Below are 17219 nucleotides of genomic sequence, written 5' to 3'. Positions count from 1 at the left end.
AAAGCACTCCTGTTATTTTTCACTAGAGACATGAGAGTGGAAGCACGCAGACAAAGTAGGAGATGCCTCCTCATAAGCCAGTGGTAATTCATCCACAATATATACATACTGTGTACACACTGCATATATACTGAAAATAACCATGCTGGGTTAGCACGTGAGAAAATAACCCAATTCTATGGAGACTCCAGCTTCATACAGCTTCTGCCCTCTGTTAAGTCCAACTCTGCAGCCACTGTCTCCAGCTTCAGCACTTTGTTAAACAATAACCATACAGAGAAACATCAACTGGGACAACATATTTAACAATACCAAGATCTGTATATTTATATATATATATAATTTTGATTCCCCCATATTCTGATTTGGTATAATAAGGGAACGTTCCTTCCTCGCAAGGATCAAAGGGTACCCAGTTTCTGACCTTGTTGCAGGTAGTCTTTTACTTGTTATCCATGACTTGAATAATTTGCCCCCAGGCAAATATGCGACTCTGAGGAGCAATCCCAGAAGTGTGGAAGGACTTTAAAAACACTTAGCAAGAATATAGTTTTAAACTTGGAAGTAGATTTTCAAGTGTCCAAAACAGTTAAGCAGTTCAAAAATTTTAAAATGAGAGGGAGAGAGGCCTATTTTTCATTCTACAATGCAGTTCTAGAAATGTACATGAGGGGAAAAAATAGCTGATTTCTCAGTCTCAAAAAAAGTATTTGTTTCAAAAGGCTTAGGAAGGAGAGCAAGTCACCCATTCCACTGGGTGCATGGGAGCAATACATTTGCACACACACAAAAAAGCAGATTAGTCATTTGATTAGTACTGATGGGAGCTCAAAAAGCAGAGCAGCATAACAGGGAGACAACTCAAGATGAGCGAGCCACCAAGGGCTTCAACTTCGCAACGCCTCCAGACTTACCATATACTCCAGCTCCCTACCACTTACCAGCTGCCCCCAGTCAGGGCCTTGGCTCCATACTGCTTCCCTGCCCGTCTGCTAACACACACATGCACTTTCCCAGCCCTATGCTTCTATGTGCTGTGGGTCCCACACTGCTGCAGAGGGGCACAGCAAAGGGAATGCAAACCCCAATCCTACAGTTAATGAGGATTAGTTTCCTCTGTTGCTAATCTTCAGCTCTTTTACTGCCCAACATATTTGATCGGGGCAACAATCCACTTAGTTATATTAGTGATTACGCATAGCTCCTTCCTCATGCTGAACAGCTGTTAGCTTACTCCTGAAAGTGGTGGTGCTTTGGTTGTGATATTGACCCTAGTCAGTAAAATATTAAAAGTAGCCTGAAGACTCACAAAAAACGTCAGCTTTTACATATCTAGCATCTACATTTGGAGCAAGCTTTTTAAAATTTGCTTTTATTCTTCAATTATTTATGCAAACCTATGCAAAGCAAGCATATGAGCTGAATGAAACAGCTGCTTCCTAGCAGAGATAACAGTACAAAGGAGGAGCTGGGAGACTGAAGTGACAAGCTGATACTGGAAATACTGATGTCTGTGGAATGCTGGAAGAGAAGCACAGCAGGAGACCAGTTTTTGTTTATATTCTTCTTTTACATGTCTAGAAATCAGGATGATCCTCAGTAAAACATGACTACCTTATGAAGCAAGAGTAAATAAAGTTAGCCACCCTGACACAAAAATAAAAAGCACTTGTTAGCTACCAATAAAACCTTATTTTGTAATGTATGAAGACAAAGTTCTTGACAAGATTTTTACTGTGCTGATGAAAGGCTCTGATCAACCCCAATGCTACTGCAGAGAAGGAGCAGTCTCTGCAACAGTTTATCAAAGTCTTATCAACAGCTTCTTCAAATACAAAGAAGCAGATGAGGGTCAGATACCTAAGGTATCACAAACATATTCCACAAGCCCAGACTCCATTGAAAGAGACCCAAGACAGCCTGAAAATTAGGACAGATGTAGATGTACAAGGAGATACAAAGGCACCGGGCTCGTTTTCCTCCCTAGTCTATTACCTCAGTCTCTTCACAGGTCAGGCACCCAAACTAAACCAGGTCAAACATCAGTCCTGCAGGCGCCTCTTAACAGAGAAGGACACAGAACTACAGGTCAAGTATAGCAAAAGGCTTATCATCCACTATACTAACGATCTTGGATTTTAGTTTCATGGCTGTGTAGATTCCACTGCAGCACAGTGACAACATAAATGCTATGTGCAATTTCTTGTTAACTATCAACCTTAAAATTCCAAAAGTTTGTCCATGAAGGACATGGCAGATATTAGGTGGAAAGACTCAGCAAAAAGAGCTGTAGACAGGGACAGAAGAGTGTATTAATCCACATCCACTCCAGATTCTCGTCAGTGCACTTAGCACCCAATTCTCCCAAGTGCCAAAAGCCCCAGTTAAGAGCATTAAACTGAAGTTGAAGAAAATTCAGTGTGTGCTTAGAATCATCTAGAGTGATCGTACTGCAGTAGGAAAGTAGGAAATAGAATATTCAAAATTAATGAAAACGGGAATTGAGAGCACCTCTAAAAAAAAAAAAAAAAAACGCAATAGAGTTACTGAAGAACACATTAGCAATACTTGAGAGAGCAGAGCTTGGAGCAGCCATGCCACAACACTGCATGTCCTGCTTTTCTCCAAGTCAACGTCTGGCAAAACAAGCACATTGCATTGTGAATGCAACAATCAATTTCTTTCTGGCCTAAAGCTGCTCTGCAGCTTACCAGATGCAGCTACCTGCAGGTAATCAAGAGCAACTACCACTATTTGAAATTATCTCTCTAGGAAAGTCCCAGCCAGGGACAGATGCTGAATCAAGCATGAAAACAAATTTGTGTTACCAAAGTGTTTTGTGTTACAAGTAATACACCCCCAAATAATAGTAAAACAAAAACAACTTTATATTCTGAAGTTGAAAGAAAATGCCAGACACCTGAAATGCATGGTGGGGCAGGGGGAGGCAGGAAATTAATTCAGGCAATTACAGTGAGTGTATCTTTTGAAACAGTACGAAAAAAAAAAAAAAAAAAAAAACAAAAAACAAGAAAACAAGTGTCTCTCACAGACCCTACACACAAACACACAGTTCTTTTCCTCACTCACCTCTAAATTAAAAGCTCTTCTCTACACCAGCAACAGTGTGAAAGAACAGGAGATACAGAAACTTGAATTCAGTGTAATAAGCCTTTGATAAAATATCTGCTGTACCTGTAGAAGACTTAAGAGTAAGCTAGCTGTGATGCACAGACATTCAACATACCCACATGGGAAGGAGGCAGGTAAAAAAAGCACACATACTTCAAACCACATGCAGAGATACACTCACTGTGAGGGCAGGAAGCATGCAAGCAGCCAGCTAGCTTTGCATTACTGTTCTTTAGAGCAGACTATAGCCCACCTCTACCTTGGCCTCACTATCACCAGAAATAGCCCCACTTTGAGATCCCTACCAGTCAGCCAGACAAGGCAGAAATAGCAGGAGCTGTTCTACTTCCTATAGTGGCAGCACAGGTACAGCTGCAGCCCTAACTAAACTATAACTCATATCCAGACCATTTCTGCCCCAGCCTGGACACTACACATTAGGACAAGCTGAATGTTGCTATCAGAGGACAAGCCAGTTGAGTAATCAAGTTTGCTTTTACAGCCTTTCACAGTTTTTAACCCTTCCTGCAGTTTGAGCCAATGTGCTGTCAAACAACATGGACAGGGAAAAAGAGAGCAGCTGTACAGAACTATACAGCCAAGTAATCCTTTATCAGCAAAGGCAAGACACTGCATCACAAATCAATTTTATCTGCTTTCTGAGATTAGTGCAGCAATGTGAAGGTGATGCTCAGGTCTCTGCTACATTCCTACCCAGAGAAAAGCAAGGTATAACAGCATAATAAGCAGTACTGTTATTCCTGTGGCTGAAAGGCATTCTGCCAGGGGAGGCACCTAGCCAGTGCTACCAACAGCAGACCGCTTGATTCTTGGGTTATTAAGCAAAGCTCTCCTGAATTGCAGACCTTGATTGTGTCTCGGTAGCCACAAAATTAATAACCCAGAGGTAAATAAAACATGTCGCACTGTTTACTGAACTCAGCTGTTTGATACAACTTGCATGGTATGCAGGTATTCTTAATCAGTAACAGCAACTTAAACGAGTTGCTACTTTAGAAAATAAGCCCAAGTTCAGCAGCTAGATAAAGCTGAAAACTGATTCAGAACTGCTTTGCTGGTAGGTGCTATGCAGCTCTTCTCATACTCATTGCTTGATAGCTAAAGACTATTGTAAGAGAAGCTATCATAATTTATGACAGTACATGAGCATGCTGTCTACCTGAGGAACAAGAAAGACCCTAAATTCTAATCATCATTTTCTGATGAGGAAGAATGACATTGCAGAGCCACACGGGACAGCGGCACAGTATCTCACCAAATTATACAACAGTATGACTTTGCTAAGACATGCAACATTTACCAATTATCAGAATATTATTCCAACCACAGCCAATAAGATACTGGCTAACAACCTTCTCCCTTAATAATTTCTGTTAATTTAGGATACTTTCTAAAGCTGCAGTAATCATGTTTGAATCTGATTTGAACTTCCTATTCAGAACTAGGAATTAAAAACATTTTTGCCATAAGCATCGGCAATATTCCTTCTAGCTCCGTGAGCTGCGGAGAACTATTTCATCTCACTACAAGTATTCTGCAAAGTTTCCATAGAAAACAGATCAGAACAATGCCAAAGAGCAGCATTAGTAAAAGCATAAAATACACCTTCATTACCTCGTGGTAGATCACTGCCACTGGGATCACAAGAGTAAGGCGGAGGAATGGCACCAGCTTCTCCCACCTCACTGACTGGAGGAAGAGGAGCTGAATAAACTGGGAATGGCACTGAAGGAACTGCTACTGAAGGAAACAGAAGTCAAGTCAAACTTGCAATGACATTTTAAATAAGCAAGATGCTAAGCTACACAGTTAAGCATGCACTTCTTTCTGGTCATCTCAGTGCTTCTAAACGTAGTTTTTAAACCCGAACTAGTCTTTACTTACCACTTCCCTTGCACTTCCTAAGAAATTGTAAATGAGATGGGAAGGCTCCAATCTCACAAGCCTTAACTCTATGTCTATTCAAAAGTTCCATATTCCAGTTAAGAATAAACATCTGTCTCTTTAATCAATTCTTCATACTAGGACACAGTTCAGGCATTTCTTACATAATCATCTGTCCTAGAACAGGGAACAGACTAATCACTAAGCCATCAAAATATCACAAAAATAGGGGAAGGTTCAAGAGCAGTCACACAGAAGATTTTAGATAAACTTCGATATTCATTAGTTGGCCCAGACTGCTAAAAACACCAGCAGATTATTTGTAAAGGCATCAGCAAGTGGAGAGCTTGCAGAGAAGTGTGCTAACTGAACTATCATGCAGAAATACCAGCCCAAATGGAAAAAACCCCAAACCAAGAACACAGACAATGGTGAAAGAGACAAAATTGAGCAAAACGATGTTTTTTTTTTTGAAAAAAAAAAAAAAAAAAAAAAAAAAAAAGAGATAGTAAATAAAGAGCTGAAGACTACATGAAAAATTCTTTATAGGAATGGAAAGCAATTTCCTTACGAAAGCAGACTGCCCACAAACAGCACATTAGAAAATCCCATTTTACAAAAACAAAAGGAGAGCGTGCACTTCAGGTAAATTCAGTGTCAGTGTCACATTGTGCACTTGATCTTCCCCTAGCAGTAACAACGGATAAGAACTAAACACAGCCCAGAAAAGTCAAGTTGCATGGACCTGAACTGTCACAGCCAATGACATTTTTGTAAGGGATATTAAAGCCTCAGGACTTGCACCAATCTGTCAATGCAAGCATAGAACAAACTGTTGAAAACAGAAGAAAGTGACAATGAACTTCTACTCTTCTCCTAAAGAAGCCCTTCAGTGAAACTGCTTTGACAGCTAGAGGTGGTGGTAGAGGAACTGCACTCAAAGCAGAGACCTACAATTGCATGCAAACACACAGGCAATTATTCCCTTCAGAACATGAAAACAAGGAGCCAGCAGTGAAGTTTCAACAAATGAATTGTCATTTTAAGTTGAAGCAAATGATCTTCTCTAGAAATGTTTCAATATTTGTTTTGGATGGCAGAACAAGGGAAGAACAGAAGGAGAGTACAGTAACTAGACGCCTAAATATTTGATCTCTTGCCTTAGTATCTATACCCTACCTGGCCTCCCTATAGAAGGGGGGGATATCAGGACTGGTTGAACTGCTGTTTGCGGGGGAACAGTTGTGACACTAGCTTGAGTCGAAGCAGCAGAATTTGAGGAGAAGACTGTAGCTGGAGCAGCATTAACACAGGAGGAGGTTGAGATTACTGCAGAATTCACTATCACCTGTGAAGAGAGCCAGAGCATCAACACATCAACTCTAAACACTAGCTTTGACAAAGGCCATACAGGTTTTGAACTGTGTTATTTCCAGATTTTCAGTTCACATTACAAGTAGGACATTCAAAATGCATCTAGCTATCCAAGTTCCCTAAAAATTGGCTTGAAAAATCCCTACCTGAAAATACCAGCTTAGAGTTGCAAACACCTGCAATGCATCTTCCCACCCTATTTTGCTTGTATTTACAGTTTTTTGTTTGTTTTGCTACAAGAGGGCAGAACTCTGAGTTATCAAGAGCAGCTGCCACCTCTCCACAGGGCTACCACAATAAAGTATAGCTATATTACCTTCTGGGGATAGCTGTAGGAAGCAACTCCATCTTGAGGTGAGACAGACACTGTCCCTTCTTCCTGAAGGGATTCCAAGCAAAGTATGATTCATTTAAGAGGCAGAATTCACAAGATTAGAAGATTCTTAAGCTTCTGATGCATGTAATTATGGGTGTGTGTATACATATCTCTACATAAACACACACACACACAAATATAAATATCAGAAAATAGAGGATCTTCTCCAACTGGAATAAAACCAGTTTCATTCTGACATGCGTAAGACTAGTTTTCATACCCACTGTAGACAAGCAGGTGAGTGAAGAAGGGAGAAGTAGTAGCCCCTGATCCAGTTTTAGGTAACAAAAATATTCAAAGCTGGTTCTATCAAAGATGAGATCTATCTAGTTCCACTGTAGAGGAGTAAAACTAACTGGAATGGGATTTTCAGCATAGCATAATAAAAGTAAAAGCTATTTGGAGCAGGAAAGGAAGAAAAGTAAACAGGACTCAAATACATTAATCATTTTCTACCTTGCTCTCCAGAAAGAGGAAGCACATACCTAGTACAATTCAGACTGTACTTGCAAACTTCAAGACAAAAAATATTTGCCATTTAAGAGAAAAATAAGAGGGAGACAAATGAAACTAATCAATGCTTTCTTCTGAAAAAGGTCTCTGACCTCCTACACTAAGCCTGCTTCCAAGGATAGTTTTTAAATGAAGAATGCCAAGTACTTCAGGGATTCCTAATCCAAACAGACCATGACTAAATCTTACCAAGTTTGCTGTAGGTTCTGCTGAACTAAATACTGTTGCAGTTTCACAGTCTGGATCTGGAGGGCATGGGCAAAGAAGTGGCATTAAAACTAATCTTTCAGAAACTTTTAAGATTGTAATGATTGCACTGCAATCATCACACGCTGCGTCAGAAGAGACCGAGTTTTACTCACCTGAAGGTGCATAGAGATATTCTTCATGGAATTTCCCTAGAAGAGAGAATAGGAAGCTTCAAAATGTTGTTTGTTTGTTTGCTTTTGGGGGGGGGGGGGGAAAGGAGGAGGAGTGGGGGGAGAGGAAGAAGTTTAAAGCTGAAGCAACCATAACAACACTTCAGTGATAAGCTAGTATGAAGTGAACTACCTTCACCAGAAAAATAAACACCCACCACACAATGCCAAAACAGGAATTTGTTACTACTTTTCTTAAAAGGTTTGAAACAACACTGTCAGCTCCCTCTGCTAACAATATACGAACTGTGAAATCCCAAGTCACTACCTCCACCTGTAGATACCAAGACAAGCTTAGTTAAAATTCCAATTTAACTATACATCAATGTAGTTCTCTGGTTACAGACTTTAAAACAGAGCTAAAATATTAGACATTAGCTTTAATTTTTATGTTAGCTTTGAAAAAAAATGTTCTGCCCCCTCCCCCCAAAATGTTTTCAGTTTCATTTAAAATCTAGAGAATAATTACTGTCTTGGAACATAGGATAAAGATGACATTCTGAACAGAAAAAGAGGTTGTAGAAACTTAGTCTTCTGAAGAGGGACAGGAAGGAAGTCCTTCAAACAAACAGCACAACATAACGCACTAAACTGCTCTAATTGTTCAGAGGTAAGCATTATAGCAGAACCAAGATGATGAAATCTGAGAGTTTCTATCTTTAGTCTTCTCCACTGTAAATTGCAGGTACTGATTTTGTAGGACTAAGACATAAGAAAAGAGCTACTGGTACTCTCCAAAACGCCTGGTTTTCAAGCTTGATACACAAAACTAAGTGCCCCGGCTACCTCAGCCGCTTCTAAAAAATAAATGAAACTCAAAAAAGTTCCTATAACTTAAAACAGTCACACCATAGCATAGCACAGAGTTTGACCTAGTATACTTTAAAGCTAAAAAAAAATAGTATGTTAAGAGACACTATCATCTAAATTGTGCAGAAAAGACAGTAAAGGTTTGCTCATTCAGTTATTCCACCAAGTTTTGAGGTTGTCATCACCAAATGCAGTCTGCACCATGCATTTAAGCAGCAAATTTACTACAGACCTACGCAATTAAGAGAGTAATAGTCTAGCAAGCTTAAGTGAAAACAGTGACACATTCCTGCCAGGAATGTAAAAACAACATGCTCACACACATGTTCAAATCGTACAATAAATGGATCTTCAGGAGAACTAAGCAACAATCAGAAGCACACTGCAAATCTTTGAACCAGTCTTTCCTGTCCTCCCATTCATCCTTTCAGGACTTACCATTCTCACTTGTTTCTTCCACTTCCTCCTCTGAGGAATTCAGGGTCTGCTTGTTAGCTGGAACAGAGTTGGGGCCTCTCCTTGCTACCCAGAACCCTGCTGGACTGTGGACAATGGGAGCAGGGTTACCCTGGCTCTGAAAAGCAAAAAATCAATAGCACACATTTAAGAATAGCACGTGCCTTTCCCCACTCAACATGCACACAGAGGAGCTTCCCATCTTCTTGGGACAGACTGGCAGAACAAGGCCACAACCAATGCTTACTGCAATTGCAATTTGTGAGCTGTTCCTATGCATCCTTCATACAGTAAAATAGCTGTGGAAATGGTTCTTTCCTCTACCTTTTGTCCCGCCCAGCACACATAGGCTAATTTATCTTTGAATACCTATCACTGTCCCATGTGACACATTCACATTCAAGTTGCTCCACTCCACAGTTTAGTCAGCTTTGTTTCAGGTTAAAATGAAGCTAGAAAAAGGGGAGTAGACCACAGACAGCTTGCCAAGATTCTCTGCCTCCAACATATTCTCACACATTCTTCATCCTGGAGCATTTCCACCAAACCAGCAACATAGCAGTTCATCCAAACACTCCAATTCTCAGAGGAAGAGATCATCTTTAGCCACAATTAGAGAAACCAAAGAGGTTGACAAAGAGGTTGATCAGCACAGATCACACTATCTGCACTAACTAGACTCATGCACACAAGCCTGACTCCTCTAAAGAGAAGCTCCCATGAGACACTTGTAACTCTAAACGTGCTCTTTGTATTTGCATGAAAGAGTTGGTCCTTAGCTACACTGTGATACAAAAATCTAAAGCTCTCTGAAGAAGCAAGAACTCAGGATTATGAGATGCCCAGTAAATTCATTAATGGCTAAAGCCATCACAAATTTTGGCCCTCAAAATTCTCCTCAGAGGACACGATGGCTATGAAATCAATAAAGTACATAGAGAGGCCTGTAAGATTCCCAAGGTTGAAGTAGAGGTTATGAGTCAGAAGATTCTCCCACCAGGCCTCTAGCAGAATGGCAGAATTTTCTGAGATGCATCTTTCCCCAAGAAATGTTAAATTCCTTTACTAAACAAGACAAGAAAGAGAGAAAAGGCTTTGGCATTGACATCTGATGTTGAACAAGCATAAGAAATTACTTAGTAGCAGCTACAGCTATTTAGTCCAGCAATGGGGATGAAAAGCTACTAAGCTATACTGATCTCATATCTTTTAAAATATGCAGGATACTTATTACTTGACATTCTTGAATGAAATCACGAAGACCACAGATCTGGCACAGGAGGCAGGATCAAAAAGCAGCTGTTGAAATAACCCTGAGCAGATTCTCTCTCATTATTTACTTAAGTCTGCAATTGTGAGTTTCACTGCTTTGGTTCAACAAGGAAGTCTCAAACATACCAGTTTTTATAGGAGCTGCTTTCCTATTCAGATAGCTAAACATCAACCAATTATCTGCAGCAGATTGGACTAAGATTTAATTAAAATAAATGAATAGACAATTGCTTTTAAAGTTTAAGAATACCCTGTGCTGCTTCATCTACAGACTTGCTATCAAGACTCTTTTAAAGCAAGTCTAGATTTAGTCCAAGATACCACAGCTATGAATTTGTAAGAACAATCCAGACTATCACTATACAGCTTCTGAATCTTCTTACACAAATCAAATTAGTGTGGCAAGTAAGTGAAGAGTTTACTCTCACAACGTTTAGACCAAGACAGACATCCAAAAGAGAAAGAGATTTTTTTTCCTAGTCTCTTGTTATCAAACTGCAATAGAAAGAACAAAAGTGATCCTACCTGTATCAAAATATACTAAATAGAAAATAAAATAACTGCTGCTTGAGGAGCATGCAACACTTAGAAAATTTGAGATTTTAAGCAGGTTTTCCATGCTCTAAGCTCATTTCAGTCTTCACTTCTCCAAAACATGTTGATTGCTAAAACTCATGCCAGAAAGCAGAGATGCGGCATACTTAGGTGAAGTGTTGTGCATTCGTACAGCCTTTTCTTTTTCTTTTTGAAGTTTTTAAACAAATCTCTTGTTCATTACTTACTGGTAAAGTAGGAAAAGCAGTTTCACCCCCTTCTTCAATTTCATAGAAAGTTATCGTTTCTTCTGATCCTTGAGGCTCTTCTCCATTCTCTGGTACAAACCCATATTGACATTCCTTATTCACACACTGCATCTGACGGCGACTACGGCTGTATGAACTTTAAAAAGGAGAAAAGCAGTTTTTTTAAAAAAAAATCACAATATCTCGAGTTTCACTTTGGTTTTGCTGCTAAGTTTTAACTGTCATTTTTGGAGATTCATAACATTCCCATTATCACGCCATTAATAGCCAACTCAGTCCTCCACATCCTTCTCCCATCAACCTCCCACCCCCCAACCTTTTTAGAGCAATGTTTTGTAAAGAGGTTTATGTTCACTTACCGGGACCTGTAGGAGAAATTGTCATAGCTCTGACAGCATCTCTTTCCTGGACTGGGGTAGAATGCTATTTGAGGGCCAACCATGTTGTGCCTGTTTATAAATCGGGCAGATCCCCTAAGTTTAAAGGGTAAAAGGTGCAATTACCAGGAAGTGCCTCTCAGATGGAACTCGCTTGTAGTTTTATCTACTAAATAGCACAAACTCTGTCCCAACTAGTCTGTAACAAGAATGAATAGAGAACAAATGGTGATCTCCAATAGGTTTTCAAGGCTTCATACCTTGGCATCCCAAATCCACGGCCATGTCTCTGAGGAGGATTCTGAGGATGATAGGGTTCGTAAGGTGTCACGCTTCCAGCACCCTGCGAGCAGTGAACTGGAGAAGAGCGCCCCGAAGGAACACTGTGCTGCAGTCGGGGTGGAAGAACCGGCTGACCTCTACTATAAGCCACAGTCATAAAAACTTCTTTTCCACGGACTTTCTTAAGCAGTCTTTTCCGTGTTTTCATATCCATTTCTACAGTTTCAATTGAGGACAGAAGAGACAGGCTTACACAAATATCTTAAAACAACTTACTCTGGAGTTATGTTCTGTATTTGAAAAAGAGTCAGTATTGGGACATGATACCCCTCTCTCCCCCCGCAAATACCTGAACTATGCAAACTGCATACCATTAGTTTGAAAGCTAAAACAGGCATTCTAAAAACACGAACAAAAAATAGCATCTCACATAGGTAAATACTCTCCCAGTTTCAGCTGATAAAACTGCTACTCTTGGTATTAAGATCTTTTCAGAAAGGTTTTTATTATTACAAAACCATTTTCCATATCAAATAAATGGAGTCTGTATCTACTCTACAACAGAGGCCTTCACACTTCCATATATCCCTAAGGTCAACTCAGACAAATTCTTTGGCACATGGACTCAGCCTTCATATATGGTTCTTAAATGCTGAACTTCTTGGTAGTTTCAAGCAATACTAATCCTACTATGCATTTTCAATGGACTTGCTATTTTGCAAAGGTAAAGTCATCCTTCTCTGAAGGATCACATTACATAGAACCCCTGAAATGGCAAGCTGCACATCACAAGTTAAGGTAAGTCACTTTCCATATCCAAAGATTGCTCCTATTAAAATTGGTCTTCTCTCCCTCAGAAGGGAGGAGGGGCAGGGGATGGGGGGGGGAGGGGAACGAAGCCAAGTACAAACCTATTCCTGAGAAGTATCCACCCATTATTTTCTGATAGCTTCCGCCTTTACGGCTAGGAACCACATTCCAAGCAAGGACAGGTGCCACTTGTGTCACTGGTTTTAAGTTTGCCAATGGAACTGTATGCCTAAATGAAAAATACTGACATTAGCAGTGCTGCAAGAATACACCATGCCTAACTTCACAGCAACATAAGCACAAGCAACATTGGAAGTCTCTCTCTTTAAATATGAGACACCTAGATTTCAAAGCTGTTCCATACATTCTGCATTTAAAATATATTATTTAACAATTTCAGCTCCAATATGCAAGTCAACCTTTTAAGATTCTTCAAAGATAGGGGGAGGGAGTACAAGTTTATCTCTATAATTTCCACAAGCTCCCTGCTGTCTTATCCTATTTCTCTGATATCCAGCACCTTACTGTTATTTGTATATTAAAAAAACAAGGTAGGATTTAATCTCAACAAAACCCTATCAGCCTGCTGGGTTGAATTTCTTCACATTTGCATGCTTTCAGAGGTACAGCTGAACACAGTATATAGACAAACCTAATTTTAGATTTGAGGGAGGGGGGAATACTTTAAACAGCAAGGTAGAGAAAGCGGTGAGATTTGTTTTCTGAAGGGGTGCCAAATATTCATTTTTTGGCTATAATGTAAAATCCCCAGCAAAACCAGTACCAGAATAATTTGCTATCCATGAACTCAGTCCAAGCAGCAAAGATCACTTTTTTGCATTTGAGAGAAGAAACAGAAGAGCAAGGCTTCTCATCAGTCATCACAGTACTGACTTTGGTCATTAGAAATCCAAGAGAATAATTTTCCTGCAACATCTTCAGTGGACAGTGATAGCCAGCAAGGAAACACATCTCCTTCCAGCAGCCTCACTTTATATTTGAAAGTCTGGATTCTCTTTTCTTAAATAATAATTCTAACTTAACTAATAATTCTAACTTTATGCACCTGTCAGATCCAAGCATACAGAGACTCAACAGAAAAGAGCTCAGCAAACATGAAACACTTAAGTTGTCACTAAATTGCTTACTTTTCTGCCAGCTCTTCAATGAACACAGTCACCGTGTTGCCATCCTGTCCAACTTCCTGGATATGAGCATTGTAATACTTACCTCCAGGGTCCAGACGTACCTGAAGGGAAAACAAAGGAAATTCTTTAAAAAACACACCACACAAACACACTACACTAACCTGAGGGACAAAGGAAAAGGAGACATTGCAAAGAAACTTGTGAGTGAAGACATGGTAACAAGACAGATTCCAACCTTTAACTTATTTTTTATAGCCTGTGCCAAGCAGATAACTACCAGGGAAGACCGTTATTTTAGAATTTCAGCAGAACAGAAGATAAAACAGAAAATTGGAGGGAAAAGGTCTACTCAGCCAGAAACAAGTCACTGAATGAGTCATCAGTACTACTTCAAAGTGATAAAGAAGAAAAAAAGTCCTTGCCCTATACAACGTAGGAATATGAAGAGAGCTGACCTCCCTTTCAGCATCTCCTGGCCCTATCTTGTCCCTCCTCCCCCCCCCACCCCCTTCCTTTTTTGTTTACAGAAATATCTGCTATGGTGTTGAGTAGAGAGAAGACTGGCCAACTTGCTCGTGACCCCCAGTGGAAACCTAATACATAACCACCTCAAACTCATGCCCTGTATACTGAGTTCTTAGTCTGGAACTTCTACACTGGCAGAATATGTATCACTAGTTTACAACAAACTTGAAAGCAGCTTTTTCATCATAATACCCAATGCTTAAGCCTAGATTTTGGAACAAAATTTAACTAAAAATTCAGATTAATAGGTACAAGGAAGGGAATGAGAAAAAATAAATTCTATGAAGTTAGATGATTTTGTGACTTACTATACTCTATTCAAAGCCATTTTAATAAGTTATCATAAACAAATTTGCTTCAAGTACTAACCTGACACTTGTCTCCTAAGTAGTACTGTCGCCCAGCAAACACCATGTATTCAGTTTTTTGAAGCTCTAAAAGAAAAAAAAAAGTAAAAAAGAAAAAAGTCTTTAAACTACTGTTCTTTCTTCATGTATACCTACAAGCACTTCATGATTTCATGACCATACCCAACTACTAGCCATAGGTCAAATTAGCTAATTATTTCCCTGTGCATAACTGAACATTCCCCACAGTGATAGAGTAACTAAAGCTGTACTTCTAACATAAATCATAACCAGACTAAGCTACAGGCGATTAGTAATATCTAGATATTGCATCAAGTATTATTTTAATCCTACAGTGTCCTTCAAGATAGCAGAGTCAATCCTGAAAGGCATTAAGAATGCTGGTCATCTTTTGTGCCAAAGCCCTGATGGCTCTTGGTAGAAATGAGATGCTGCCCAAAAAAACCTGACATCCCCTAACATCCCCCTTGCTGCTAGCTTTCAACACGCTTTTTTTCATTCCTTGCCCAGAACTTCTGCACATCAGTATTCCACACAGATAATTAGTTACTATACTCTGTTCCAAGAATGTCAAAGGCTCTTATTATTACTTATGCAGTTATAAAGCACTCAACCTCAGTACTCGGAGGATTTGGGGTGTTTGAGAGATGTCTGACCCCAAAACTCGTATTTCTTGGTAGTATCTTCCTCTGAAGATCAGCCACACAAGATATGCAGAAATGTAGCTACCTAACCCAAGCTATGAAGACTATAAAAATCTTCTCCATAACGTTCAAGCCCAAAGGAGCTGGAAGAGAGAGACAACTTATTTGGCACATCTCAATGCTTAACTTGATGCCTTCCTTATAATACAACTCTGAAGTCAAAATCAACATAGAAAGCGGGAGTCCTTGCACAGATGCTGCTACCAAAAACTGTAAAACCCCCCTCAGACTTGAATGATTCCCAATATGAAAGCAATGTAAAGCAAAATTCTGTTCTGTATCCTGCTTCAAATCCTGTTATCTTCTATACCACATTTATTGAGTGTCAGAGGTCAGTGTTTTAAGCTATCATTCAGAATCAGAAGCAGTGTATTTGGTACTTTGAAATCAACCCCCCCCGAAAAAAAAAACACCACCACCACCACCAAAAAAAACCCACCCACACAACCAGCTCCTGGCAAGATGATGTACAACTATCCGTTTGGTTAACCACTACCCTTCGCATTTCAATTAAGCTGAAATGTGCCAAAGACCTCATAGATCCATAAGGCTAACAATGAGTGCAATATAGAAAGTTTGGTTTTTAAATTAAAATATACCTTTTCTGCTGTCCAGCCAAACATCAAACTCTACATTTCGATAGATCTCAGGGTCCAGAGCTTTTAGCACTTTATATGGAAAAGGCATCTTTGATGGATTTTCTGGAGGCTAAAAGTGGAGTTAAAAGGGACTAAAGTTAACAAGTGCACGTAAGGTGTTCGGAAGTCTATTCTACCAGCACCTGCAGATCTTAAGATGTGCACACACTATGTTCTCAACTTTTTCCACTTACTCTATATTTGCTTTAAGAATAAAGCCCAAGAATATGAATGCACATACAGATTCTTCAGCTCAGAAACTGAAGAAATAGGCAGCAAAAAGGTTATAAATGAGCTGAAGAGTAACACTTGGCATGCTCTTTACTCAAGGAGCATCAAAAGAAAGCCAGCTAAGACCAATGAAGCTGTGGTCTTGCAGTCAGAGGAAATTTCAGCTACTTAGTATGCCTTCAAAGAGTTTTCTGAAGAGTTTTTGAAAACAATTCCAGTAAATTAATTTATACTGTGTTCAAAATGAAAGTGAATCAGTTAAACTATGAAGAACACATCAGGAAATGCTTGCTAAGTTCCACCTTTGGAGAAAAGCTAGGAGGGGAAAAAAAAAGAAAAAAAACACACCACCACAAGAGAACTTTGGAAAGGACATAGGATTATCCAGTTTAGGACAAATACAAGGGCAAAACCAAAAAACAAAAACAGAAAAAAAAGCAGACGACAGAAGAAAAACATATAAGCCACCCCCTCCCCAGGTAGTAACTTTTATAGTGGAAATGGGGATTTAACCCTCAACTAGCATAACATCATACGATCAGGGAGAAGGTTTGGGGGGGGGGGGGGATGGCAGCATGTGGAATTTTTCCCCTTAACTGCCGAACCTTTGCTTCCTCAGTGCCTTGCTTGAATTTATCCTCAGATGGGTTGTCAATATCATTGCCTTCCCAGTCTTCCACTCTAAGCAATTCAAAATAAGATTACAAAAGATAATGCATAATTTCCAACCAGGATCAAGATCAACCAAATGTTCACACAATCAAATAAAAGCACCACGGTGCCATCAAGTGGCAGATTTTGCCTTTCACACTAGCCATTATTGTAATACAGTGCAGGCTGGCAACTCTTGTTCTAGTTTCAAGAGGAAAAGAAAAAAAACAAACACATAGAAAACCCACAAAACCCTCTTCCAACACCCACCCCTCTTAACAACAGCCACTGTGTTCCATTAGAATCAATCAACAAAATCCCACCAACAGTGCCTGAACTCTTGCCCTAGAAGACAGCCACAAAGCACCATGCTCTGAGCCCAGGAGTTCCCTATCAAACCATCATCATCTACAGGTGTTCAGTAA

At 39.7% G+C, this 17219-nt stretch overlaps 1 protein-coding gene across 1 annotated transcript in view; it reads right to left on the bottom strand.

Moving 5' to 3' along the window:
* ALG13 (ALG13 UDP-N-acetylglucosaminyltransferase subunit) overlaps positions 1 to 17219 on the bottom strand; it is a 33032-nt gene that overhangs the window by 3566 nt on the left and 12247 nt on the right. The window contains exons 12-25 of the mRNA XM_062585048.1: positions 16749 to 16824; positions 15874 to 15982; positions 14572 to 14636; positions 13678 to 13778; positions 12631 to 12758; positions 11698 to 11935; positions 11420 to 11533; positions 11040 to 11196; positions 8968 to 9103; positions 7663 to 7698; positions 7490 to 7545; positions 6728 to 6790; positions 6217 to 6385; positions 4768 to 4893 (exon numbers count right to left, since the gene is read on the bottom strand). Of these exons, the coding sequence (XP_062441032.1) occupies positions 4768 to 4893; positions 6217 to 6385; positions 6728 to 6790; positions 7490 to 7545; positions 7663 to 7698; positions 8968 to 9103; positions 11040 to 11196; positions 11420 to 11533; positions 11698 to 11935; positions 12631 to 12758; positions 13678 to 13778; positions 14572 to 14636; positions 15874 to 15982; positions 16749 to 16824 (1574 nt within the window). The remainder of the gene's footprint in view (positions 1 to 4767; positions 4894 to 6216; positions 6386 to 6727; positions 6791 to 7489; positions 7546 to 7662; positions 7699 to 8967; positions 9104 to 11039; positions 11197 to 11419; positions 11534 to 11697; positions 11936 to 12630; positions 12759 to 13677; positions 13779 to 14571; positions 14637 to 15873; positions 15983 to 16748; positions 16825 to 17219) is intronic.

The sequence above is a fragment of the Rhea pennata genome, chromosome 11, assembly GCF_028389875.1.
Source record: "Rhea pennata isolate bPtePen1 chromosome 11, bPtePen1.pri, whole genome shotgun sequence".
Classification (NCBI taxonomy): Eukaryota; Metazoa; Chordata; class Aves; order Rheiformes; family Rheidae; genus Rhea; species Rhea pennata.
Note: the sequence above shows the minus strand (reverse complement) of the source record. Positions and strands in the feature narration are given on the sequence as shown.